Genomic DNA, 26,426 nt, shown 5'->3' with positions numbered 1-26,426 from the left:
TGTGCACAGACCTGAAGTTAGGAGCCAATCAGCTTCCTAACTGTTCAGCCAGCAACTTCCCTCAGGGGATCGTTACCAGCTGTCCAGGAAGAACTGAACCTTAGGAACATGTGCATCAAGCCCATGGGGACGTCACGGTCCTTGACACGCCATTTACAAAGTTTCTGTCGGCGGGCCCAATTGGTGACCTGGTGACCTGGGAGCCGGTCCAACCTTCGCTGACACTTCGCCCGGCTCCCCCCCACCCCTCCGGCTCCCCGTACCCCCGCCGCCGGGGTCCCGCCCCCAGCCTGCGGTCTGGCTGCCTGTGGGGTCGGGAGCCCCGAGCCCCGGGCCCCGGGCCCCTTGCGGTGGGGCCTGACCTCGACCTCCGCCGGCCCAGCGGGTCCCACCCGGCGGCGGTGGCGGCGGCCGCGGCGGCGCAGCCCGGGCCAGCGAGCCCCTCCCTCCACCTCTCCCCGCCCGGCGCCCGGCGCGGGCTGCGCTAGCTCGCAGCCGAGGGCCCGCAGGCGGCCATGGCGGCGGGGGCCTGGGTCCGGCCGGCGCCGCGCTGGCTGAAGGCGCTGGCTGAGCCACTGAGCGCGGCGCAGCTGCGGCGCCTGGAAGAACATCGCTACAGCGCCGCGGGCGTCTCGTTGCTCGAGCCGCCCCTGCAGCTCTACTGGACCTGGCTGCTCCAGTGGGTCCCGCTCTGGGTCGCCCCCAACTCCATCACCCTCCTGGGCCTCGCCGTCAGCCTGCTCACCACGCTCGTGCTCATCTGCTACTGTCCCACGGCCATCGAGGAGGTAGGTCGCGCCTCCCGCCCCCGCCTCGGCGGCGAAAGGACTCCAACTGCTGTCCCCAGGAGTCCCGCGTCCCCTTCCCGGCACCGCCCCAGCTGCGCCGCGGCTCCGCAGCTGGAGGCGCCAGGGGAGCGGGGGACCCCGGCGTGGCTGACCTCCCGGGGCGGCAGAGGGGCGGACACCGCCTCCATCCCCGCGCCGCGTCCTACCCGAACCAAACCCGGGCCGCCAGGAGGCTAGGCTGTCACGCCGCTACCCTAGTCCCGAGTCCACCCTGAGCCACCCGCTACCCCTCATGGGGCGGCGGAGGGGCTGACAAGGTCATTGCGAGCCGAGCCAGGGGCCTGCTGCTTGGCCTCCACCTCATCCGACGCCGAGATGTGGGATGGATGAGCCGTGGGTTACTTTACACACACTGGGACTGAATACCCTAGTCCTGGTCCTGCCTGATAGCAGGGCTTGTGGTCGGATTGGGCAAGGCCGAGATGCCCTTTGGACACTTAGAATCATCTGTTTTCCTGGCATATGCTAGTGATCCTGAGATTACTGGTAGCACTGATCCACTGATCAAAGAGTTTACTCTTTTAAGGCGTCACAACTTCCTTTTTTCTCTCTCTCTCTCTCTCTTTTTTTTTTTTTCCATGAAACACAAACTAAGGTATTAGCAAGGTGATAATTCTTATGATCACGACCCAGGATCATAAAAGCCAACAGATTTTATTAGCAATGAGTCTTTGACCTATGACCCAGATAAGAAGAGTAAATAATGTGGCCTTTGGACAACTGTTACTCAGAAGCACCTGGTGAGCTGAGTGTGGAGGGCTTTGGAAGCAGAGGGGGTTCTCCAGTATCTATAGCTTTTTAGAGTGCAAGGACAAACATTACATTGCATTCTGTGACATTGGTTTCTTATCTTTTCCCTACAAATAGTGAACTCCCTTTATAATTATATTTGAGTGTAGGTCCTGTGGGGAACTAATGTAATTTGAGGTTGGGTAACAAGAATACAGTAGAAATATCTCATCTTCCATATATGCATCCATTTTTTAAAGTAATTAATGGAGCCTAATTTTAAACAGATCTTGCTGGCTGCTGGCTATGTGTATTATAGATGATTTCTTGGACGATATTCCTATTGTTATTTATTTCCATATCGTTTCAAAAGAGTAAGTTGCTTTAGTTTTCGGCTAGAATGAAAAGGGCGCTGGATTGGAAGAGGAAGACTCGGGTTCTAATAGGGCTCTGCCGCAATACGAGGAGAACAGCCAGTCTGTTTTCCCAGGTGTAAAATAGAAAATCATACCAGCCAAATCAATTTCACAGGGCTGCAGTGAGGACCAAATGATTTATCACATGAAAATAAATGTAAAAAGTTATAGCTTGCTCCACAAATTAAAAATATTACTGTTACTAAAAATGTCCTGAAAATATATAACAAAATTTAGTTTTTCTCGGGTCTAGATCTGGCTAACAGTGTTTGGATATTTTTGATATTTGCCATTTAGATTGTGAACTTCTCAATATTATTAATTTAAGAACCATTGTTGAGCACTCACTAAGAGCAAGGCATACAAACAAGTCCAAAAGATTCTGTTTAGGGATATAATGGGGGGGCTGCAAAGGAAGAGGTCAAATTATGATTTTTAGGCTCAAACCCATTTTAAAAAGGGGGGCACTTCTCTAAAAAGAAGAGTGATCCAGAAAGAGGGAGGGGGAGTAAGGGTTAAAATAATAAGATGAAACCAAGAAGTGTTTTGAAATTATATGTCATTAGATCCTACACATCTTAATTGGCTGAAGCAGTGAGGAGAAACACCATTACAGGATTCACGTTACCTGTTTGATAATTCCGGCAACAGCATGAAAGAAACATGCTGTTTTGCTTCCAAGTCACAGAGCTGGTAAATGACAGGCCCAGGCAAGATTCAGATCTAAGTCCAACACCAAAGTTTCTATTTTTCTACACATACTACTACCTTCTGCCTGGAGTTCCTACCTTTTTCTATATGGTTTGTAGGAAAATACCTCGTACAGTATCTTAATATTTATCAGGTATGTAAAGTGCTTCCACATCCACTCTTGCATTTGTGTCTTATATCAACTCAAGAAGGTTGGTGAGTATATTTTCTTCCTAGAATAGCCTTTCCACCATGTTAGTACTTTTGAAGTAACAGTAGTACTATATATTTTTATGAAGAGGGAATTGAGTCCCAAAGGGTTAAGTGACTTTAACCTGGCTTGGAACTTGTTTTCTGATTCTTAGACTTAAGAATTCTTCGTGCCTTTTCAGACTTGACAGACTACTTCCATAATGGTCAGGAAAATACATGAGGTTTTTTGGATTTAGAGGATTGGGTTTATCTACATATATAGGATATAATCCTATGCATAGAGGATTATATATATGTAATGCAGACTATATATCTATATTAATATTTTATCTATTTTTAATTACTGTGTTACTTTCTAGGACATGACTGAAGATGAAGAGAAATTAATAGAAAAAAGTTAAATGATTTATATTATGCTTTTACAATGGTGCTCTGAAGTACATTTCACACCACATTTTTGTTAAGGAACTTTCTACTCCAGCCAAATAGAACTGCTTACTATACAGCAAGGATTTCTTTCCTTGCCCCTCTCTTTTCTCCTTCCTCTTCCTTTTTCCTGTCTCACGTCCATCTTTCAATGTGCAGTTCTAACATTACCCCCTGATGAAATATTTCTTCCTTCTCCATAGCCAAATCAACCACTTAATCCTCTAAACTTCAATAATAACAATAATAACTAACATTTACCAGCTACTGACTGTGTACCTGGCATTATTTTAAGCTGCTTTTGTCTATTTTCTCATTTAATCCTCTCAAGGACTTTATGAAAGTGTACTATTATTATCCCCATTTTATAGATGAGGAAACTGAAGGGAAATGAACCTCTCCCAGGGTATATAGCTTTAAATAGAGACCAGGATTCCAAAGTAGAAGGCCATGCTTCCACCACAAGACTTTGTAGTCCACCTGTGGAACTTCTCCATTTCTTTACAGAGCAAGACAACCTGTGAAATTTTAACTTCAGACAGCTCTTGCTCATTTGGACATTCTGCACAGCACAATGCCTTACATAAAGCAGAGACTTAGTAAATGTTTGCTGAATTACTGACTCATGAATGAACTAACAAAATGTAATCGGGAGATCATATTTGTCCACCCTTATCCAGTTTTAGCGGGCTTAGATTACTTATCAGTTCTTTGGCTTAGGTAATTCCAACAGGAGTAAGCAAGAGTTGGGGCAAAGAGAGAAAACAAAAACTGCTGAATTGCTTCCTCCTTACCTTGATGAAACCTTCCTATCTGAACACTGTTCTGTCTTTGGCCCCCTCTCCTTAGCTGCCTGATGCTAAAGGAGAATCACAGACTCCTATAGTTTGAAGGACCAAAGGACTATGAGAAAACTCAGTGATTTGAATCTGGAATCTGATTCTTTAAGGTCCAGCCTAGAAGCATTGATCTACCACAGAACCCTCATACACCTGTTTTTGACTGGTACAAAGTGTGGCTCCATTTTTTAAGTTTATTTGGATATGTTTATAGCAGACAGGTGCCTGGTATAGAGCTAGGTCAAAGGGCATTTAATAATTTCTTTTGTTTATGATAAGAAGTTGAAACAAAAAGCAAATGTATCTGAGAAGGTCAGAAAGGCTTTAAGAAATGCTCTATTCCCTGTCTTAAAAATTCAGGTGATAGTTGCCTTTGCACTATAAAGAGTTATTTGTTGGGGGAATAATAAGAAAAAGCAATAATCTGTAGATTCCTACTCAATTCTTTTTACAGGTTTAATTTCTTTGAAATCTAGTATATTTCCTTTTTTATCTCCTACCTTCCTCTATTTTTTTTTTTTAGCCAGCTCAGTAACTTATCAAGAGGCAGGACTCCTGTAAGGGATTGGCTTCTCTGAAACAAAATATAAGCTCCAACCTTTCAGGAGGTGCAAGTTCTACAAGCAGGGCAGGGCCCTGAGCGAGGCAAGCAAGCACTCAGGCCTCAGAGTTTAAGCAGGCAGGCGCGCAACCCTGAGGATAAAGGCCTCCTTAAATTCTGCAGCGCAGGTGCCGCAGCCTAGCCCCAGTCCACGCTAGAAGGAGCTTTTGCTGGCTGTGTGGAAGTAGCTTTGCTGTGGGGTGTTTCCCTCTGATCCCTGTGGCTTTTCTATCCTTGATTCCCAAGGACTAAACTATTTTTCCTTTAGAATTCTGGTTCAAGCGTGGATAAAACATGGCCTTGTAGTGTATAGAAGCAGCTTCAAATCCCACTCCTGGTCTCTTTGACCTGGGCATAAGATTCTGGGTTTGTGATGTTAAAAAACAGATGTTAGAGTACCCAGTACAGTTGACATTGATGATGGGTCTGACCCCTGGAGTTATCTTCATGCTCTTCTTCCTGCTTGTTTCCCTTAGTACAACAGAATCTGGCATTTTCGACAAGAACTCTAGTAAGTATTAGAGGAGGTATTTTCTTTAAAAGGACCATTCACACAAAATATAAATAGAAAGAAGCCTACCTTTCAAAGTACAGATTTCTAATGTCATGAGAAAGCCCATAGCCCTGAAGTGTTGGTTAAAATGCATCTGTGGGCTGGTTTCTCTCCCCACGCTCATAACCTGCCTCATTTCCCGAGAACGGGTGTGCTCTTCTCAAATGCTGGCCCCTAACCAGAGCTGAGGCCAAAGGTCCCTGTTGAAACCAGTTAGCCCCCAGGGCCCTTTCTGAATGGCATGAAAACAGTGTTACCCTTCCTAACACCCAAAGCCTCAGGAGCCTCCCTCTGAAAACAGGGAAGTGCTCTGCCCAGCACAGGTGAATGAATGTCTGAGCCATATCACAGCCCGAAATATGGGTTACACCAGTGTCACATTAGCAGTCTTTTAGAAACTCCATGAATTTTCTCTTAAAAAAAAAAAAAAAAAGAAATCACTAGAATGATTCCACTAGGTACAAAGTCCTCCTTTTAACACTGTACCAACATTACATTTTTAAAAAGACATATGCAAGATGTCTTAGCAATTTTCTTTCTTCCTACCTGTTACAAATGCAGTTTCTATTTTTATGGAGAGAGTAGTCAGTTGATATTTGGATCATTGTAATGTCCCCTTACCAGCTGACCCAGTAGTTACTGGTTATGTAATATCTTTTGCTTATGTGTCAAATCATACCCAAGGTTATTTATAGCTAAAAGGTCTTTTATAAGTATTAAAGTTTATATAAATGGGCATTGTATAGTTCCAGTATTTCCTAAGTTTTAATTTGGGAAGATTTTTGCTTTTGTGTATTACCTATATTATTTTTCTTTACTATTTTTCTTTCATCAACTTTAGCCTACTTTTTTTTAATGACCCAGACTTATTCTAAACCTTTTAATAACCATAGTAAACTTTTCCAAAATTGGGTTGGCCAAAGAAGTCTGTATGATTTTTTCCATAAAATAAAAGATACATTTTTCGTTTTCACCAATAACCTCATTGATTTGGATATTTTGAGTATATCAGCTATCTCCCACATGGTATAACAGTAATTTTTAAAATTTTTTAAATTTTTTTTATTTTTAGAGAGAGAGGAAGGGAGAGAGAAAAAGAGGAAGAGGAATATTAATATGTGGTTGCCTCTCGCATGCCCCCAGCTGGGGACCTGGCCCACAATCCAGGCATGTGTCCTGACTGGGAATCCAACCAGCGACCCTTTGGGTCACAGGCCAGCACTCAGGGCACTCAATCCATTGAGCCACACCAACCAGGGTACGTTGATTGTTCTTAATGTCTGGATTTGATTGCTGGCAACTTCAATTGGTCTACATGACTGTGGAACTTCAGGTATGAAACTTTGCAAACCACTTTTGACACATTCTATCAGTCACATAACCTTCTCCATACACTGCACAAATCTTTTTTCTTTTTTGCGCTTCAGTTGCGTTTTTTCCTTTCTTGAAACAATAATGCGTAATATGCCAAAAATATTGCTTATTTTCTGCCATCGTCAATATTAAAATGACTACACAAAAATCCACGAATTTTGAAAAGTGTTTTTTAAATGGACTCTGATATGACAGCTGACACAATACAGTAACAAAAATTGTTTTGAATGAAGTTAAAGACAGCTAAGCACTACTAGAGCCATGTTACAGGAAAAAAAAAAAAAACCCACAAATTTTGACCAACCCAATATTAGAATAAATTTTAAAAAGAAAAGTTTATCTCTGAAGCACCTAAAATTATCACATGTAGTGTCAATAATAATAGTTACAGTAGCTAAAATTTACTGAGCTCCTTCCATATGCCCTTTACATGTGATAATTTATATAATTCTCACAATGAGACAGGAATAGTGATAATTTCCATTTTTCATAAAGGAAGACAGAGGCCCATAGAGGTTAAATAGCTCAACCAATTCACTCAGCTTGTAATGGCAAAGCAGGAATCTGGTGCGGGTAGAGTGCAGAGGCCACATTCCCAACCACTCTGCAAGAACAACCTGGGACGAGTATTTCTTCCCTTTGAAAACCATTTTACCTGATAGGTAACTGTTACCTAATAGGAAATATTTACATCATCAGTTGATTTTAATTATCTAGTTATTTAGCTCCTATGGTATGTGCAGCAGATTTGAAAAACAGTGTGCCTCATACCCCTGAGGGGATGATATTCTGAAACTAACAGGGGCCTGGGAGACTAGTCTAGCATTTTTATTTACAGAAGACCTAAGAATGTGTTCCAGAAAATTCAGTTATTTTAAGGTCTGAGCTGTAAGTGAAGTTTGTCTAGTGATGCATGTGCTCACTCAAACACGTGTATAAAAAGAGACGTGATACCCAGCATGATTAGTTGATCTATATATGAGTGTTCTTTCTGATTCAGAGTTATTTTTAACAAGAACAATTGCCATATGGTCTGATTCAGACCTCTGATTTCTCTAATTCTATAATGAATAATACCATCCTATAGTTCAAGTAACTAGGAAAAAGTAGAATTTCCAAATATTTTTATACAGTTCTTTTTCAGTGATTTAAATTTATAAGTTATTTTAATGATTAGAGGTTATGATTGAGCCTTAATAATTATCTTGTTCTTTAGAGTAAACTTAATCATGAAATCATGTAAGATTCATCATTAGTGACATTATTACTTAAATTGTGACACAGCCACATAATTAAATACTATGCAGTCATTTAAAAGAATGGTGTAGATCTGTATGTTTGATCTGGAAAAATCTCTAATATATTGTTAAATTCTGATCTTAAAGAATACAGTAGATATTATGAAAATTATATAATCTAAAACTTTATTGGGAATTTCATATTACCTGAAGTTCTACTTTTTGTAATATTTGCTTCTATAGAAGTATTCTGATATATTGCTCGTGGCTTTATAATGCATAATCCATGCACAATTTTTCCATGCTTACCATCTTAAATTTTTGAAAATAAGTTTACATGAAAACGGGAATTGAATTGGGGTGGCTCTGTCCATCCTGCTGCCTCCAGTGAGTTTCTTCTGTAATTATACACTTAAAATTTTTTTTTAATTTTTAAAAAAATTATTTATTTTTAGAGAGAGGGGGAGAGAGGGAGAAAGAGAGGAGGAGAAACATTCAACCAGTTGCCTCTCGCACGGCCCCAACTGGGAATGGAACCTGCAACCAAGGCATGTGCCATAACTGAACAGGCGACCCTTTTTGCTTTGCAGGACAGCACCCAACCAACTGAGCCACACTGGTAATTACACACTTTGGGGGAGACCCCTTGAGGAAGGGTCCTGCTAGGCCTAACCAAGTGGATCTCCAACCTGAGGCCATTTTTGCAGAGATAACAGGTTGGAAAAGAAGTTGAATATTTGCAAACTGTTTTAAAACTTCCAGGTGAGAATATAAGCGATGACAGCAGGGAAGAGAGAGGATAGGTTAGGCTCCTCAGGCCCTGGCAAGACCAGAACAGTAATGAACGGGGTACAAGTGGATCAAGAGTTCATTTCTGCCACCACCACCACCACCACCCCCAGCAACAGAAATTTATTCTTTCCCAGTTCTGGCGGTCAGATGTCCAAAATTATGGTGTCAGCAAGGCTTCACTCCCTCTGGTGGCTCCAGAGAAGAATCCATTCCTCCCTTCTGGTGGTTGCTAGTGTTCATCGGCCTTTCTGGGCTGCATCCATTTCCTTCGGCTCACTGCACTTGAAATTGTCTTCTGTGAACAGGAAAGTGCTTCTCAGCAGGTTTGAAGGAGCAGGTAGTCAGCGAAGAATCCAGGGGCGAAGAGCCAGCCTGTATATAGCCTGTGGCACAACACATCTAATATCGCAGGACAAGTCAGAAGACCTGGCTTGATTCCTGGACCAAGTCTAGCTGCTTGTTTTAATGTGACTTTATCAACCACTGCCTGGAGTCACTTTTATCTTTAATAAAAAGAACATGATAACTGCCCTGTTTCCATGGATTGTCTTGATATTTTATAAAATAACACATTTTTTAAAATACCCTTTGTTGTGTAAGAAATGTTATTACCGTTCAATCATATCTCTTCTAATTACCTGTGGGTCTTCTGTCACTGACTCATGAGTAAACCTTTCACTTTCAGGCCTCTCTGCCTTGGTTTATGCATAGACCTCTTCTCTGTTCCCTGTTTAAATTACCCCGTCCTCTCTCTATGGATTTAAACTCTAAATGAAACTCCTCTGGTAGCCTAGGGAAATAGTTGTAAAACACTGGTTTTTAGTACTTCGTGATGTACCTCGGTGGTTTTTTAAAAAATATTCTGCTTGGGGTTTTTTGAGCTTCTTGGATAATATGAGTTTATAGATTTGGAAATTTTTCAGCCATTATTTTTTCTTACATTTTTCATGTTCAACCCTCTATCTGCTCTCCTTTTGAGACTCCAATTACATGTATGTTAGACTATCGTCCCATACGTCATGGATTCCCAATTCAATTATTCTTGGCCTTTTTTCTTTCTGTATCATTTTGGATAGTTTCCATCAGTAGTCTGAAAGTTCACTGATCTCTAAAATGCTGTTAATCTTGTCCAGTATATTTTACATTTCAAATATTGCATTTTTCATTGCTAGAGGTTTCACTTCTCTTTCATGTTTTCTTCTACCTTCTTGAACATATGAAGCATATTTATAATAATATTTAATGTCCTCTTTTGCTAATTCCATTATTTCTGTCTTGACCTTCCTGGACTATGCTCTGTTTCTCCTCAACACAGCAAGATCACTGTGCTATGTTTGGCTTCCCCATTCCTATACTATGGCCTAGAAACTGCCTGTAGGCAAAACTGCCTCTCCTCCTGACTGGAGTGGTCAAAAGCTAACCTCATTGTTTCCCTTGGCAGAAATCACAGTAGTGTGTTGCCTGCAATGTCTGAAAACCTTGTTTCATTTTATATTACTGCTTTCCAGGTTTTATAAGGTGGGAGGGTAAAACCAGTCCTCCGATACTCCATCATGAATGGAAGCAGGGGTCTGTAATTTGTCTTTGTTTTTTAGAGCAAAGACTGACAGAATAATTTCAAATCTAGTGCCATATGTGAATAGTATTTTATTAAGAGAGCTGTGGACTAAGAATAAATATTAGGTCCTAATCCTTGCTCGGTCATGTAACTTAGTGCTTCTCACAAAGTAGACTTCCGAGACCCTTTACCCAGATAACTTAGAGCAATCCATTTGATTTCTCAGTTTAATTTTAATCTGTAGAAGCAAGATTATGGATCTTCGTTATAACACATTGAGGTGATACAAAGTGTGAACACAAGACAATGTGCCATTTGCCTTAGATTGAGCTATTTTCAAACAGAAACTAGCTAATGGTCACTTATTATTACTTAATATAACAGTCTCTATTATTTACATTTACTTTTAGGCACCATACTGGACATACCTATTATGTGCACTTGGACTCTTTTTCTACCAGTCACTGGATGCTATTGATGGGAAACAAGCCAGAAGAACAAATTCTTGTTCCCCTTTAGGAGAACTTTTTGACCATGGTTGTGACTCTCTTTCCACAGGTAAATGGACTATAGTTGTATTTTATTAAATATATTTTATTGATTATGCTATTACAGTTGTCCTGCTTTTTCCCCTTTTCTCCCCCTTCCACCCAGCGCCACCCACTCCCTCAGGCAATCCCCACACACTGTTCATGTCCATGGGTCATGCTTATAAATTCTTCGGCTACTCCATTTCCTATACAGTATTTTACCTCCCATGGCTCTTCTGTAACTACCTATTTCTACTTCTTAATCCCTTCATTTCTTCACCCATTCCTCCACACCCCCAACCCATCTGGCAACCATCAAAATGTTCTCCATATCTATGAATCTGTCTCTGAACTTGTTTGCTTTTTAGATTCAGTTGTTGATAGATATATAATTTTGTCATTTTATTGTTCATAGTTTTGATCTATTTCTTTTTTTTAGATAAGTCTCTTTAACATTTCATATGATTATAGTTTGGTGATGATAAACTCCTTTCGTTTTTTCTTGTCTGGGGAGCTTTTTATCTGCCGTTCAATTCTAAATAGCTTTGCTGGGTAGAGCAATCTTGGCTGTAGGTCCCTGCTTTTCATGACTTTGAATAGGTCTTGCCAATCCCTTTTAGCCTACAAAGTTCCTTTTGAGTAATCAGCAGACAGTCTTACGGGAACTCCCCTGAAGGTAACTCACTTCTTTTCTCTTGCTGATTTTAAGATTCTCTCTTTATCTTTACCTTTGGCATTTTAATTATGATGTGTCTTAGAGTGGGCCTCTTTGCATCGCTCTTGTTTGGGACTCACTGTGCTTCCCGGACTTGCATGTCTGTTTCTTTGACCAAATTAGAGAAGTTTTCTTTCATTATTTTTTCAAAAAGATTTCCAATTTCTTGCTGTTGCTCTTCCTCTTCTCCTTCTGGCACCCCTATGATGCAAATGTTGGACCTCTTGACTTGTCGCAGACGCTGCTTCATTTTTTTTTGGATTCTTTTTTCTTCTTGTTGTTCTGATTCCTTGTTTTTTACTTCCTTATGTTCCAAATCCTTGATGTGATTCTTGACTTTATCCACTCAACTGTTGTTTCCCTATAAATTGTTCTTTATTTCAATTAGTATATCCTTCATTTCTGACTGTATCTTGTTTATGCTGCTGAGGCCCTAAGTTCCTTGAGCATCCTCATGACTAGTGTTTTGAACTCTGCATATTATAGATTCCTATCTCCATTTCTTTTAGCTCTTTTTCTGCATATAAAAAAAAATATTTTATTTATTTTTTAGAGAGAGGAGGAGGGAGAGACAAAGAGAGGGAGAGAAACTTTGATGTGTGAGAGATACATTGATCAGTTGCCTCTCACACGACCAACCGGAAACCTGGCCCACAACCCAGGCATGTGCCCTGACTGGGAATCAAACCGGCGACCCTTCGGTTTGCAGGCCAGCTCTTAATCCACTAAGCCATACCAGTGAGGGTTTTTTCTACAGTTTTGAAGTGTTCTTTCATTTGGGACATGTTTCTTTGTCTCCTTCTTTTGGCAGCCTCCCTGTGTTTGTTTCTATGTATTTGGTAGAGCTGCTTCGACTCTTGTGTCTTTGTAGTGTGGCCTATTGTAGTAGGTGTCCTCTAGGGTCCAGTGGCACAGCCTTCCCTATCACCCAAGCTGAGTACCCTTTGTGTGGACTGAGTACACCCTCCTCTTGTAGTTGAGCCTTGGTTACTGTTAGATCAATGGGAGGTATTTACCCAGGCCAGTCAACCGCAAGGACTGGCTGTGACCACTAACCACAAACCTCCTCCCCCTGTGAAGATTCAGCTCTGCTGGGGCAGGGTAGTGGTGCTCTGATGTGATCTGAAGCTGTCTACTGGGTGGTTTGGTCCTAGGGTTTCCCCAGTGGTGCAGGCCAAGGTCAGCCCCCACCTGTGTTTTGCCCAGGGCTACCATGCCTGAGCTGTAAAGCAATCTGAGATGGCTGCTACATGTGCTGGGCTTGGAGATTCCCAGGTGATGCCAAACTGTGAACCTAGGTTGGCTGCTGCTAGTGCTGGGCCTGGGGCTCACTGAGGCCAGCTCTTGCTTGTTTGAGATGATTTGGGAAGTTGTGAAGCGTGAGCCAAGACCAGCCATTCAGTGATTTGGAATATAAGGAAGAAATAAATAGTCAACCTGTACAGAAGGAGGAAACAAGAATTGGCAAAAACGAGGAGAGGCTTAGGAACCTCTGGGACAACTTTAAGCGCCCAACATCCGAAATATAGGGGTGCCAGAAGGGGAAGAGGAAGAGCAAGAAATCGAAAACTGACATGAAAAAATGATGAAGGAAAAGTTCCCTAATTTGGCAAAGGAAATAGACATACAAGTCCAGGAAGTACAGAGAGTTCCAAACAAGCTAGTCCCAAAGAGGACCACACCAGGACACATCATAATTAAAATGCCAAAGGTTAAAGATAGAGAATATTAAAAACAGCAAGAGGAAAAAAGAGAGTCACCTAACAAAGGGGTGCCTATAAGACTATCAGCTGATTTATTGAAATAAACTTTGCAGGCAAGAAGGGGCTGGCAAGTAGTATTCAAAGTGATGAAAAGCAAGGACTATAACTAAGACTAGTCTATCCAGCAAAGCTGTCATTTAGAATGGAAGGTCAGATAAAGTGCTTCCCAAACAAGGTAAAGCTAAAGGAGTTCATCATCACCAAGCCATTATTATATGAAATGTTAAAGGGACTTATTTAAGAAAAAAAAGATCAAAAGTATGAATATTAAAATGACAACAAACTCACAACTATCATAATCTAAAAAAGAATCATAGGTATAGGGATATTTAGAGGGTTATCAGCTGGGAGGGAGAAGGGGAGAACGGGGGAAATGGTGCAGGGATTAAGCAGCATAATTGCTAGGTTCAAAATAGGTGGGGATGTTAAGGATAGTACAGGAAAGGGTGAAGCCAAAGAACTTAATATGCACGACCCATAGACATGAACTAAGGGGGGGTGATATTGTTGGAGGGAAGAGGGGTACTGGGTAGAGGGGAGCAAAGTGAACAGAAATTGGGACAACTATAACAGCATAATCCATAAAAGATACTTTAAAAATTAAAAATAATAAAAATAAAATTTTTAAAAAGTAGAAGAAAGAAAGAAAGGAAGGAAGAAGGAAAGGAAGGAAGGAAGGAAAAATGGCTTGGGTGGACCTGTAAGTTGGGTGGGGCAGAGTCTCTGGATCTCCAAGGTGGGTCAAACAGTGTTAGCCAGGTTGATGGAGTCCCAGCTATGGCACCAGATTGCTGGCTCTGTGGCTCTGTGTGGGGAGGGTTTAGAAAAGAGACAATGGCCTCTGCTCACCTTGATGCCAGACACTTCAGTTCCTCCCTGTATGCCACTAGTGCCTTTCAAGCTGCTGCCCCGGTGCTGGAGCTCAGGGAGTGAGTCTGCATAGGTGAGTGTGTGTGGGGTTTTTTCAGAGGAACTGTTGGGGCCCTGGCTGGTGTGGCTCAGTGGATTGAGTGCTGGCCTGCAAACCAAAGGTCACTGGTTTGATTCCCAGTCAGGGTGCACGCCTGAGTTGTGGGCCAGGTCCCCAGTTGGGGGCACACGAGAGGCAACCACACATTGATGTTTCTCTCTCTTTCTCTCTCCCTTCCCTTCTCTCTAAAAATAAATAAATAAAATTTAAAATGTGCCCTTGGTCTTTAAAAAAATTAAAAAGAGGAACTGCTTGGGGCTCCAGTAGTTTCTTCCACTGACTCAATCCCACTGGTTTTTGCAGCCAGAAGTTGTGGGGACTTACCTTCCTGGCACTGGAACCCTGCACTGGGGGGCCTGGTGTGGGGCTGGGACTCCTCTCTCCTGAGATCTCCCTCCTGAATTTTTACCCAGCACACATTTGTGTGGACCAGCTGGTTCCACATCTGTGCCCCTCCTACTAGTTTGGATGGATGTGGTTTCTTTAATTCCATAGCTGTCATACTTTCATTCAACTCGATTTCTGATGGTTCTGAGTGATGGTTGTTCTATATTTTACTTGTAATTTGATGTGGTTGTGCAAAGAGGCGAGCCACATCTGTCTATGCCACCATCTTGAGCGGAAGTACCCTGTTTTTTAAAATAATGACTTCAACATTTAATGAACTGAGCTGTTAAGAGTGGTCAGTTTTTTTGTATACATGTACATATCCCAGAAGCAATTTTGCAGTGTATTCTTAAAGTACCTTCAAGAACTTTGTTTAGTGTACCTTATCTTAATGCCAAGATTATGTACCTTAAAATTCTGTATTGCTGCATAGTACATGGCATTTTTCATTAATAATTCTTAATGGTTTTTAAACCTTGTTTCTTTCAGTATTTATGGCAGTTGGAGCTTCAGTTGCTGTTCGCTTAGGAACTCATCCTGACTGGCTGTTTTTCTGCTCTTTTATTGGGATGTTCTTATTTTATTGTGCTCATTGGCAGACTTATGTTTCGGGTGTATTGAGGTTTGGGAAGTAAGTATGTATTTTAGTTGAACATTTAAAAATATAACTGAATTTATTTTCACAATCTATTGTAGTTCATTTATATATAACAATGGTAACAAAGCTTCAGTCAAGACTTTAAATTACCTTTTAATTTATTGGAGCATCCATAAATGTTATGCTTTAAGTCTTTTAGGTAATCTTCATGTTATAAATAAATATTTGATAACTTTATTTTTTTCTCCCCTTCTCTAACTTACTAACCCAAACTTATATTAGACAGGAGAAAGAAAATAAGGGACCTGAGTAATATAGAGAAAGGATATGCAGTACTTAAGTAAACAGCATTTGACTTACATTGTAAAATGAGATATGGAATCTAAAGGTCCTTTTGGTCAAAACTTCATGTGTCCAAAAGGGGGACCTGCTTACAATAGTCACCAATAACAGGTTATCATGAGACTCTCAGCTGTGGTAGACAATTGGTGAGATAATGTAAAAGCATCGTGTAAATGTTAGAGCTAAGCCCTCAGTGATGTATACACACACTAATGTTTACCTGTATGTGAGCACATACAGGTTTTTCTTAACAGTGTCAGCTGATAATTTAGTGATGGAGTTAAAGGTAAAAATAAGCTAAGGCTATAGAGATTTTTATGTCCTTGGTATTTGATATATGGTTAACTAACCTTCATGTTCAGAAATTTTATTTATAAACATCTCTTCGATTCTGTCCTTCCTCTTTAGAGTTGATGTAACTGAAATCCAAGTAGGTTTAATGATCGTCTTTGTGTTGTCTACATTTGGAGGAGCAACAATGTGGGACTATACGGTAAAACGAAATGTTTAAATTTATGTTTAAGTATTTTTTAAATGTTTAGGAAAAATACTGCATTGTTAATTTTCTTCAGAAATCCTTGGCATTGTATTTAATATTTATTCCATTTCTTTTTTTATTTTAAAGATTTTACTTATTTATTTTTAGAAAGAGAGGAAGGGAGGTCGAAATAGAGGGAGAGAAATATCTATCAGTTGCCTCTCGCACAGCTCCATCTGATGACCTGGCCCAGGCATGTGCCCTGACTGGGAATCAAACCAGTGACCTTTTGGTTCATAGGACAGCACTCAGTCCAGTAAGCCACACCAGCCACGGCTCATTCCATTTCTTAATCTTTCCCTTTATGTTATACTTTTATTATCCTATATACCTTATTATGGCATTTTCCCCTATACATGAATATATCACCACATAGAAAACAACCCCACTTCCCTAATACAAAATTAAAAACACTAGTCGAAATACCTTTTCCAGGCCAAAATTTATCTCATTAAATAGATATTTAGAAAAGTAAATTAAATAAAACATTTTACATTTGAAACTTGTCCCTCAATATTAGAAAAGGAATGTTGCTAATTTTTATTTTTATAATATATTATGAGGTGAAGTTTCCCATTTTAAGGAGTGTTTTATTTTCTGCTTGATTTATGACCTCAGTATTTTGATAAAAGATGACTCTCAGGAAGCCACTGTCATAAATTCATGCTTTGCATAGCAAGAAATTATAAAGAAACAAATTATTCTGTCTCTGCAACCTAAGTTCACAACACTAGCTAACTCACAACCTCATGCCCACAAGTTAAAGAGAATAAGGATAAAATCAATAACAAACAACTTAAATTTATTCAATACTTATTATGCTCCTGAACATTTTACTATCATTGTTTCATCTGATCCCCAGAACAATCTTATAAAGTAGATATTATCATTATTCTGTTTTATAAGTAAATTTTAGAATGATTAAGTAATTTGTTCAAGAACACATAGCTAGTGAGTACTGGAGCTAGGAATTATGTAGATTGTCTCCAAACTATATATTTTTAATCACTAAGCTATATTATACCTCCATTGAAAATAGTAAAGGATACAAAACTAAATATACTCTTACTGTAAGGTACTTTGTATTTATACAAGTAAGTGAAAAACTTATATCCACACAAAAACATATCCACACAAAAACTTGAACACTGTTATTCATAATTGCCAATACTTGGAAGCAACCAACATGTCCTTCAGTAGATGAATGGATAAACTGTGATATATCCAAGCAATGGAATATTAGTCAATGTTTAAAAAAAGAGAGAGAGAGCTATCAAGCTATGAAAAGACATGGAGGAACCTTAAATATACATATATTACTTAGTGGAAGAAGCCATTCTGAAAAGGATATATGTATATATATAGTTTGATTCCAACTATATGACATTCAAGAAAGGCAAAATAGAGATAGTGAAAATGTTAGTCATTGACAGAGGTTGTGGGGCAGGAAGGATAGACAAAGCACAGAGGATTTTTAGGGCAGTGAAACTATTCTGTATGAAATTATAATGCTTGATACCTGTCATTATGGATTTATCCAAACTCATAGAATGTACAACACCACGAGTGAGGCCTAATATAAACTGTGGACTTCGGGTTATAATGATGTGTCAGTGTAGGTTCATGGATGGTAACAAATGCACCACTCTGGTGGGGGACGTTGATAGTGGGGGAGACTGTGAAAGGGGGCTGTGGGCCCTGTGGGGACTCTGTACTTTCTATACAATTGTTCTGTGAACTTAAAATTGCTTTAAAAAGCAATTCTATTAAAAATATTAATTGGAGATTTCTCTGTAGCATTTAGTTTCAGAATTGCCAATTACAATTCATATCACTAGGCTCAGAAATAGACCGAGCATATTTTCAGGCAATGGTACATTCCCTGAGACATTGATATTCCTTCTCATCATATAAGAATAAATAATAGAATCAAATATGTGCTACTGTAGTCCTCTACAATATACTGGAGGGATGTGATGTGTCTTATATGGTAGCTGCTCTGATAGTACCCATGAAAAGGTGAATGTGGACCTAGAGGTAGTTAGGCATCTCTGGTCATTAAGTCAGATGTGGTTGTCTTAAATTTTGAATTCATATTTAGTTTTAATGGGGAAGAATTTAACTTCATCTTAAAATAATTTCATTAAATGTTTTGGCAATACCAAAGGAAGAAAGTACATCTGCTTATTCTCACCAACAGGAATACTTATTTTAGGTGTAGATTTTCTAAATGTAATTGTTAATCTGTAGTTTCCACAAATTTTAGTACAGTATTTCAAAGTCTGTTTTCAAAACACAATAGCCCACAGCTTTTGACAATTCATTGTTACTGTTTTTTAAATCCTTTGCTGCCTTTGGAGGTTTTCTTGAACAGCAGTTGACCAACAGGTAAATAAATATACTGCTAGAGATTTCATCCTGGATATTAACTATAAAATTTTCATGCACACACATCATGATTATTTGTCACATTCATGATGCAGATTATGATGTCTGACTTTCCTATGATGCTGCTTTTTTATTTTTAATTTATTTTTTAACAAGGTTACTTTATTTTATTTATCTGTTTTTAGAGAGAGGGGAAAGGAGAAAGAGAGGGAGAGAAACATCAATGTGCGCCCCCAACTGGGGACCTGGTGTGCAACATAGTCATGTGCCCTGACTGGGAATTGAACCAGCGACTCTTGGTTTGCAGACTGACGCTCAATCCACCGAGCCACAGCAGCCAGGGCCTGATGCTGCTTTTTAGAAATAGTAAATCCAAGTGAACTATCCTTTTTCATTCCTTTAAGTGACATTAAAGTTTGTGAGATTAAACGTTTAGTCACAATTATGTTAAGTAGATTTAGCTGAATTTGGTGGATTCATTTTTCACTTAATGATTAAAACCATTAAAGAAAAGTTACTACTTCAGTGTACATTCCAGAACTTAAGGTTTGATTATAAGAAAAATGATAACTTATTGTACAGGGCCATATCATAATGTTTCTTTAATATTTGATAGGAAAAGAAATTCTAGTTTCTTAACGATTTCTTTTCTCTAACCCTAGATACCCATTCTAGAAGTAAAATTGAAGATCTTCCCGGTTCTCGGAGTTGTAGGTGGAGCAATATTTTCCTGTTCAAATTATTTCCATGTTATCCTCCATGGTGGAGTTGGCAAGAATGGATCCACTATAGCAGTAAGATATTAATTTCATCATCATTTAGTATTAATTTTATGCTAAATTTACTTATTACCACCAACAGAGATACTAAGAATATACTGAAATTCAAGAGTGGGAAAGGCAACTAAGTATCTTAAAGGATTCTTTTTAGGCAAATACAAAAGCATTTTAAAAACAGTTTAGACTGCTAATAAAGCATTTTTCCTCTTTCCATAGCCTTTCTGAATAGACTTTTCTGGCATTTTGTTTACTCATTCACTGTTTCATTACTGTACATAATTAAGAGTTGCCATTTGTTTTCTTGCATTTTGTGCCTTATACTAATAAGGAGAAAAGATAGAGAATGAGTTCCTGATTGAATGGCTGGAAAGCTGCCAAGGTCATGGTTTCACATATGGGGTATTTATTACTAGCAAAGTAAATTTTACTGAAATATATTTTTAAAAACCATTCTATTTTATTTTATTTATTTATTTTTTTTAAAACCATTCTATTTTAAAAGGTAAAAAATTTTAACTTTAATTCTTAAATTGAGTGGATAGACCTTGTGCTTTGTGTTCTTTACCCTTTCTCATGCTGTAATACTTTTGTATTTATTTATAGTTGTTTTTTAAAACTTCTTTAATATTTTATGTGGCAGTTAGAATTCCTGCTAAGTTTTTAAATAAATATAACACAGTAACTATGTTTTTTAGAAAACACTGTCACCTTCAAGGTAGTTGAATTTAACAATATAAATACTTATTCCAATGATGCCATCTTCTATCAAAATGTTTTTAGAATGTCTTTTTAGAATTGCTTTAAGCTGTAGCTCAGTCTCTTTAATTTCTCTGGTGCTATAGTTAAAATTTTCTGTCCTTTAAAGGTGTATTTGATTTTGAAAAAGAGTTACTCATTTGGAACTAGGTCTAATAAGAGTAATAAACATTAAATACAGCATTTTTAGTTAAAAAAAAAGTCATTTTCTTAAATGACTTATAAATTGGATCTGAAGACAGTTTCAAGGGAATCCACATAATTCATAAATTATCAATCTTTATGAATACATTTTATTTACATAATTCAAAAGCAAAACTTATTTAGATAAATAAGTTCTGGTATATTTGGAAAAATTAATGTGTTGGGTTTTTTTGAGGTGTTTTACCTGTTGACCTCAGTATAGTACTGTGCATAATGTGATTAGAAATACTAGGTGCTTGACCGTGGATGATAAAATAGGGCTGTAGCTGAAACACAAGTTCCACTGAAGAAAACATGATTTAGTAAGGAACAGTGTCCACTTTAGATAATATTTTACTAAGAAATAATTGATGAATTGTTTGAAGGAAGACAAGAAATCAAATATTATGGCTAAGAAGTGGTTGATTTCAAACTCTTATTTAAACTAGTGGTTTTCCAACTTTTTAAGCAGATTTTCTTGCATAAAATCTATAGAACCGTAATAGAGATAAAAGTACTATCTTATTAGTCTAAATTTTTGTTATCACTACATAATGTTTTATTATATATGATTTTATAGTACGTTAAAAATCTATAACAGGGACAACTGTAACAGCATAATCAATAAAATATACTTACCCCTGAAAAAAAAATCCATGACATATAAACTTAAACAAGTCTGTTTTAATGAACACATTTAAATTGGTGGTTATGGATTTAGTAAGTCTTAATACCAAATTTATTTCAATATTTTGTTTAGGATAAGCAGTGATGAGAGAATCCTGATTCACACAGATAAAAATGTAATGGGTGGGATTTCATAGTGTTATATAAGACTGGAGGAGACAGATACTGTGTCACTCCTGAGTCGGACTGCACAACCATTCTTGGCGGTGCAGATAGACTCTTAAGAAGCTACACCATCGTCTCTCGAGACGGACGGCTGCCGACGACGGATATAAGACTGAATTTGTAGTCTAAACAAAAAAAAAAGGAGGGGGAGGATGGTATTGAGAAAAACCAAGGCAGATGTAGCTGGACAAAAATATGTTAATTTGTTAGTAAAACTTGGTATAAAATATATTGGGCTTTTTTAGTGTTTATTAGTTAAAAATGTGTATATATATAAATTTGGAATCAAACATCTGTAGCTCTGTAACTCTGGAGTTCTGTGTCAGTTTGAAAAGCACTGCTAAGGCCTATATACTCCTTTAGACCATACTGCTTTTTGGTCTCTAGCTCCTAAAATAGATGCTTGGAAAGCGGAATGTAATAAATGCAAAGTTAAAATGTGATGCTGATTTTCTGCTTTATCCATTAGGGCACCAGTGTATTGTCACCTGGACTTCACATAGGAATAATTATTATACTGGCAGTAATGATTTGTAAAAAGTCAGCCACTAATGTGTTTGAAAATCATCCTTGTCTTTATACCCTAATGTTTGGATGTGTCTTTGCCAAAGTCGCACAAAAATTGGTGGTAAGAACTTATTTTATGATTCATAGTATAAATAACCTACTTAGTCCTCAAACACAGAGATGGAAACTATTTCATACAATAGGTAGGTTTTTTGTGGTGTTACTATCACAATATAGTTACCTATTTGTTCTCCAAGTAAAATTTATAGTGAGTTAATGTTATATCCAGGGGGAGGGACTCTTTACCATATAGTAAGTTCTTTTAATTATTTGTTTAGCTATAATTAATGAATATAACTTTCTGATATTAATATAAATATTGCAAACTTTAATAAGCAACCTAGTCATCTAATCCTGAATTTTGGATGTTTTAGATTCAGTATTTCCATATCAAAAGTGAGATTAAATGGTCTCTTTATCCTTATTTGTCTTAATAGTGAATTATAGTTGATTCTGTTGTGAAATTAAAAGCTAAAATGTTAAAAATTTAACAATGAAATTATTTTGTTTACTTTTTTTTATAGATAGCTCACATGACTAAAAGTGAACTGTATCTTCAAGACACTGTCTTTTTTGGCCCAGGTCTTTTATTTTTAGACCAGTACTTTAATAATTTTATAGACGAATATGTTGTTCTATGGATAGCAATGGTAAGTTCTTTTCTGCTAAGATTTTATTTTTAACAAATGTCAGATAACACTATATTTAAGAAATATCAGTGATATATCAGGTAATTCACTAAGTCTATAGAGTAAATATTTCTATAAAATTACTTAAGTTGTGAATTATTTTTTATTGAATATGGAAATGGCCCACAAATCTGGAGATCTTGCTTCCAACAACCTAAATCCTAAAAAGCATCACTGTGATTTTCAAGTAAATGATAGGGAGATTTTCTCCCTCATGGGTGAGAATTCCCTCTCCATCAGCAGAGCTGAGAGGCTCCTTTTTCAGAAAGGAAGCATTTGCCCCTGGTCTCTGGGAATGTTTTTAAATAGTATGCTTTCCTCAGTTTTTTATACAACACAATTTTGTATATGCCTCCCCTCAATTATTGGGTCTTTTCCAGGTTTTTTGTTTGTGTTTTATTTTGTCCTGCAGAACTTTGAGGAATCCACACAAGGGACATCTATCTCACTTCCATAGGCCTTTGCTTTCTTACAGCTAATCTCAAAAGAGTAAGAAATGTATATGATGGAATGATTTTGTTATAACTGATAGCCCCTTCAAGTTGAAATCTGCGGCTTTGTTGCACAACAGAGAATTGAAAGAATGTGGAGTCAAGACTTATATTCTGTTACACTACAGCATTTGTATTTTAATTTAGGCTTTTACTGCTGTGCCTCAGTTTCTATAACTGTGAAATAGCCTGCATGTTCCAGAGGACTATATTATGAGCTCCAAATATGAAATATATGAAAATACTCTAAAATGTAATATTTTCAGTGAAGAGTTTTCAGTTAAAGTTTGAGAGGCAGGGACCGGGGATGGGGTGATAGCTGTTGCTTCAAAAAAGATAGACCATAATACATTTTACATTTTCTTTTTGCTCCTAAAGGTCATTTCTTCATTTGATATGATGATGTACTTTAGTGCTTTGTGCCTGCAAATTTCAAGACACCTTCATCTAAATATCTTCAAGATTTCATGTCATCAAGCACCTGAACAGGTTCACAAGCATATTGACTAATAGCCCAAGGAAAAGAGGAGAAGCAGTTAGGGGAACCTAGCAGTGAAGGAAATCCCCTTTTGCAGGTGGCTAGAATACTATCAAATAAGGTTATATTTGAATATAAAACATTAAGTCCTGTAGATTCCATTATGTCTATTTCAGTTGTGAACTCCTTATTGTGTATCAACATTTTTGACCACAGATAATATCGGAGTAATACAATTTATAGGTTAGAAACAAAACCAAAGAAATAAATTTCAATTTTCTGGAGACAAGAAAGTGCACCACTGTAGTTCTAAATAGCAGTCTTTTTGTCTCAGAAAACCTTATAACACTCAGGGTTTCATTGCCAACTTATATAAAAATTCAGGACTTAAAGGATTTTAGCCATGTTGAGGATGATGCTTAACTTTTATTGCTAAAAATTGATGTGTTCATAATACTGCATAAGTAAGTGCTCTAATTACTAAGTCAAATAATGCTGTATAATTTTTTATTAGCCATTTTCAAAAGAGGTATGTTAACTTATATTGTGTAAAAGGAAATACTTGCATTAATATACTGACTAGAATTAAAAAGGGCTACCGGAATTTTCTATAATTTGTATTAAAAGCAATTTGTCTACTCGTTCAGAAAAACAAGTGAATCTTTACAGTGAAAGTAAGTTGTTTCTTGATATTCTGAATTAAAATTTCATTGTCACACAAAGGTGGACATTAAACATCCCCTTTTGTGAAAAATAAAGCAGCACTTAAAGCACAATTGACATAAGAAAATCAGTAATAATACCTCCCTTTAGAAGATCAGCCAAAGTTAATGCACCTATACATTTCATTTGAGGTAAAAAGGGGATAAAATGAGTATCAGTTATTCAACCACTAAGTACACTATGTACTTACTGATTCTTACTTTTCCACTCTCACTTGAAAGTATTTATAGTGTTATAATGAATAATAGAACTTTCACAAGGCTCTTTGATGATCCAAATCCTCAGACTCCCCCTTTGCCCTATTTTTAATTTTATCCAGCAGTTCTGTAGACCATAAGCCATATGATGAAATACGTAATTTACAAAAGGAGTAATGAACATGCCCTATATCTTAAGAAAAAAGACATAATTTAAAAAATGAAAGTTGATATTCCTTAAAAGAAAAAAGTATTTATGTGAATTAAGGACACTAAACACTCCAGGGTAATTATTTTGACTCTGTAACAATTGGTAAACTCAAATAAGGACTTTCTTAGAAATATATTCCAACATATACTTTGGCTTAAAGGGAACTTCTTTATAAAATGCAAGAATTTAGGATGTAAACAGTCCCCCAACTGTCAAATATTTGTTAATGGTGGAGGACTAATTTCTTCCTATATAAGTTATCACAGAAAAAGAGACTCAGTATCTATCTGTTTTTAAAAACTTTGAAAACCTCAAAACTAAAATAAGAATGGGTCACAGGAGGAAAACGAGAATTTAAAACATGGAAAAACAGCAGAAAAGTCACTTTTCTTCTCCTAATGGGCATATTTTCGGTGGGGAGGCATATATTTTTGTTCTGAATGTTTCAATGGAAGCAATTTGAGAAAAAAATAGTAAGTTAATCTGACTTCTTTAAAGCAAATGCTGAAATAATTGTTTATTAAATCAAGTGTTTCATATGTTATTTTATGTTTTTAAAATACACATTTCAAAAGACAAGGTATAAGAATTAACTGTTCAAGTCTGGAAATGAATGTAAAATCAAACTTCCATATATTTACTCTATATTGAAATCAAAAGAAAGAATTCTAGGTAATTTTTCTTTGAAGACAGATGTGAAATACTTAAATTAAGTTATTAGGCATGTTAATGATATGCTTTTACATCATTACTACAAGCATGTGCCATTTAATTTCAGAACAGCTAATTAAATGACCTTTTGATGTCTTTGTGGAAATGATATTTAAAAAAATCTGTATTTTATTTAAAAGAATTTTGTATTGGTTTTAGAGGGAGAGAGGGAGGGAGAGAAGAGAGACATTTATTTGTTGTTGCACTTATTTATGTATTTACTGGTTGCTTCTTGTGTCCTGACCAGAGATCAACCTTGGCATATCGAGAGGACACTCTAATCAACTGAGCTACCCAGCCGGGGCGCAAATCCATATTTTAGAGTGGATATTTATTATGTCTTGTTCATTTATCTTAATGGTTTTTAGCAGTTTTATTCCACAACACAAACTTAAGTTGCTTTTAATAAATTTCCTAAGATAGTCGATTTTCTTTTGAAATCTAATCATTAGCATGGGCTATGTAACTTAATGACTGCATACAAAAGGATGTATATATAAACATAGATTTTATATATTTTTTCTTTTTTTAAGATTTTATTTATTTACTTTTAGAGAGAGAGAAGGGGGGTGAGAAAGAGAGGGAAAGAAACATGGGAAAGATACATCAGTAAGGTTGCCTCTCACACGCCCCCAACTGGGGGCCTGGCCCACAACCCAGACATGTGCCCTGACTGGGAATCTAACCAGCAACCTTTTGATTCACAGGCCAGCCCTCAATCCACCGAGCCACACCAGCCAGGGTTATTTTTTTTTTTTTTTTTTCTTAAAGAACAAGCATTTTCTACCTTTTGGGACTGATGCAGATACACTGAAGCCAAAACCTGCAATTAAATCATCTTTATTGCTAAGTAATTGATAAGTGTTAGAAAAACTCACTATTACTATTAACAGGCAGAAAGCTTGGCACAGACAGTTTATGGATTGCTGCTACTCACAAAACTGTTTAGATTTTATTTGGAGGTTAACAAAAAGAGGAGGCTTACACTTAAGCTAATGATTAACATGAGGTAATATTTTAAACTAGAATTTTTAAACCACTCTATAAAGATTTCTATGCCTCTTAGCTAATGTTATAATTGTAACATATTACTTAGGTTCAAGTTCTTCCTTCAAAGAGTCATCAGAATAACTTGGATTGAAGGGATTGAAGAGACTTGCGAACATTTGCCATCTCCTGCTGCTGCTGTTCATGAAAGGAGATATTAAACATTTGTTTAATGTTTAGATAAGTGTTATACACATTTCAACAAATAAAATGTTTCAGTGCTTACATTAATTC

At 37.6% G+C, this 26,426-nt stretch overlaps 1 protein-coding gene across 4 annotated transcripts; it reads left to right on the top strand.

The window, feature by feature from the left end:
• Positions 1 to 474: 474 nt before the first annotated feature.
• CHPT1 (choline phosphotransferase 1) lies at positions 475 to 26,423 on the top strand. 4 transcript variants are annotated; one of them, XR_016510431.1, is made up of 9 exons: positions 475 to 788; positions 10,688 to 10,835; positions 15,132 to 15,273; positions 15,991 to 16,075; positions 19,171 to 19,302; positions 21,548 to 21,706; positions 22,170 to 22,295; positions 23,204 to 23,400; positions 26,242 to 26,423. XR_016510431.1 is itself a non-coding variant. In XM_090272613.1 (9 exons), the coding sequence occupies exons 1-9, from the start codon at positions 516 to 518 to the stop codon at positions 26,284 to 26,286; spliced, it is 1,221 nt and encodes a 406-aa protein (XP_090128739.1). In that variant the 5' UTR covers positions 475 to 515; the 3' UTR covers positions 26,287 to 26,423. The 4 variants fall into 4 exon arrangements, 3 of the variants coding, with proteins under 3 accessions (XP_090128739.1, XP_090128741.1, XP_090128740.1); XM_090272613.1 differs by having other exon boundaries at positions 23,204 to 23,314; XM_090272615.1 differs by lacking the exons at positions 23,204 to 23,400; positions 26,242 to 26,423 and adding an exon at positions 22,747 to 22,815.
• The last annotated feature ends 3 nt before the right edge of the window (positions 26,424 to 26,426 follow it).

This window comes from Furipterus horrens, unplaced genomic scaffold, assembly GCF_987537825.1.
Source record: "Furipterus horrens unplaced genomic scaffold, mFurHor1.1.pri manual_scaffold_4, whole genome shotgun sequence".
Lineage (NCBI taxonomy): Eukaryota > Metazoa > Chordata > Mammalia > Chiroptera > Furipteridae > Furipterus > Furipterus horrens.
Note: the sequence above shows the minus strand (reverse complement) of the source record. Positions and strands in the feature narration are given on the sequence as shown.

Excerpts from the sequence above, each read along its gene's own strand:
- CHPT1 (XM_090272613.1), top strand. The coding sequence starts at position 516 with ATGGCGGCGGGGGCCTGGGTCCGGCCGGCGCCGCGCTGGCTGAAGGCG. Across the intron at positions 15,274-15,990 it reads GGTGTATTGAGGTTTGGGAA|AGTTGATGTAACTGAAATCC; the intron begins GTAAGTATGTAT and ends CTTCCTCTTTAG. Across the intron at positions 23,315-26,241 it reads GTCATCAAGCACCTGAACAG|GTTCAAGTTCTTCCTTCAAA; the intron begins GTTCACAAGCAT and ends CATATTACTTAG.